The sequence below is a fragment of the Mus pahari genome, chromosome 3, assembly GCF_900095145.1.
Source record: "Mus pahari chromosome 3, PAHARI_EIJ_v1.1, whole genome shotgun sequence".
In the NCBI taxonomy this organism is placed as follows: domain Eukaryota; kingdom Metazoa; phylum Chordata; class Mammalia; order Rodentia; family Muridae; genus Mus; species Mus pahari.
In genome coordinates this window covers 149,178,939-149,180,433 of record NC_034592.1, presented here as the reverse complement: position 1 = coordinate 149,180,433, position 1,495 = coordinate 149,178,939, and the positions used below count along the sequence as shown (strand labels likewise).

The following is a 1,495-nucleotide window of genomic DNA, read 5'->3' as shown; positions in this document are numbered from 1 at the left end:
AACAACCACATGAAGGCTCAAAACCATCTGTACAGCTACAGTGTACTTATATACATTAAAAAGGATTGGAGTCCTTCCACCATTTAAAAAGAAAAAGAAGAAGAAGAAAAGAAAATGTAAGCTGAATAAACCCTTCCCTCCCCAATTTGCTTCTTGGTCATGATGTTTGTGCAGGAATAGAAGCTCTGACTAAGACAGCATCTGATCTCATTATAGACGGTTGTGAGCCACCATGTGGTTGCTGGGATTTGAACTCAGGACCTTTGGAAGAGCAGTCGGCACTCTTAACCACTGAGCCATTTCACCATCCCCCGAATCCCTTTTAATAATAAATAGTCTTGCTGTCCTCACTAGGCTTCTTTCATTCTGTGAAGTGGGCTTCTAGTCAGCGGCATCACTGCACGGTCGCAAGCCTCTTTTCCTGTCCTGAGATCCTAGTCTGCGCCACCACCGCACGGTCGCAAGCCTCTTTTCCTGTCCTGATATCAGTACTATCCCCAACAGCCACACGCACGGTCCACACGCCATCCCTTCTCAGCTGGGGTTCTTGGGAAAGCCTAATGAACTGTCTCCAGCAGTCATCTCAACTGCAGGAAAAGCACACCTGTCCCTGTGACCAGAGACAACGGAGAAGAAAAGTTCCCTTCATACCTTTTCATCGTTTATCTTGAGGGTTTTGGTTAGAAGTAGCAGCAGGAGACTTGTCCATGCTTCCCGATGGCTCTCAGAGTTCACAGTAATGAAATAGGCAAGTGCTTCACTGCACACTCTAGAGGTAAGAGACAGGCATGTCAAGACAGTAGTCGGCACTTCACACCCAGGGGACAGCCAGATTCCTTCAGCACTCTAATGAATACCTACACTGGCTGTGTTGGCCTGGGCAAAGCATCACCCTCACTTCTGTCAAATGACAGAATGGCTCTGGAGCTGCTGGTGCGGCCCTGTCAGCCCGCAGCACAGTAAGCACCCTCACTGTTACCAACTCCTTCTTCGCTCCATAGCCACATCAGACTGCTTCCAGATTTAAATGTTACACCGCAACCCTGACTAGAGAAGCTAGGAGCCAATGCAGGTGATTACCCTCTAGGCTTGAGTTAAGAAATGGATATGGGGAGAGTGAGGCAGGAGAATTGTGAGTTCAAGACCACTCCGAGGCCGGACACAGGGAGACTGTCACAGGGAAGGTTGGGAAAGAACCATTTTTTTTTTCTTTTAATTAAATAATTCCTTCAGCCAAGACTTATTAGTACTGGGTGTAGTGGTGCACACATGTAATCCCAACACTTAGAAGGTAGAGGCAGGAGACCAGGAATTCAATGTCATCCTTGGCTTTATGGTCATCTGAGGCCAGCCTGACCCTATCTCAAAAGACCAAATAAAAGTCTATTCTTGCCGGGCAGTGGTGGCGCACACCTTTAATCCCAGCACTTGGGAGGCAGAGGCAGGCGGATTTCTGAGTTCAAGGCCAGCCTGGTCTACAAAGTGAGTTCCAGGA

General features: G+C 48.0%; 1 protein-coding gene across 2 annotated transcripts in view; it reads right to left on the bottom strand.

The window, feature by feature from the left end:
• Arfgef2 (ADP ribosylation factor guanine nucleotide exchange factor 2) overlaps nt 1-1,495 on the bottom strand; it is an 87,729-nt gene that overhangs the window by 4,872 nt on the left and 81,362 nt on the right. For both annotated transcript variants that reach the window (XM_029535971.1, XM_021193209.2), the window contains one exon: nt 652-769. In XM_029535971.1, the coding sequence (XP_029391831.1) occupies nt 652-769 (118 nt within the window). The remainder of the gene's footprint in view (nt 1-651; nt 770-1,495) is intronic.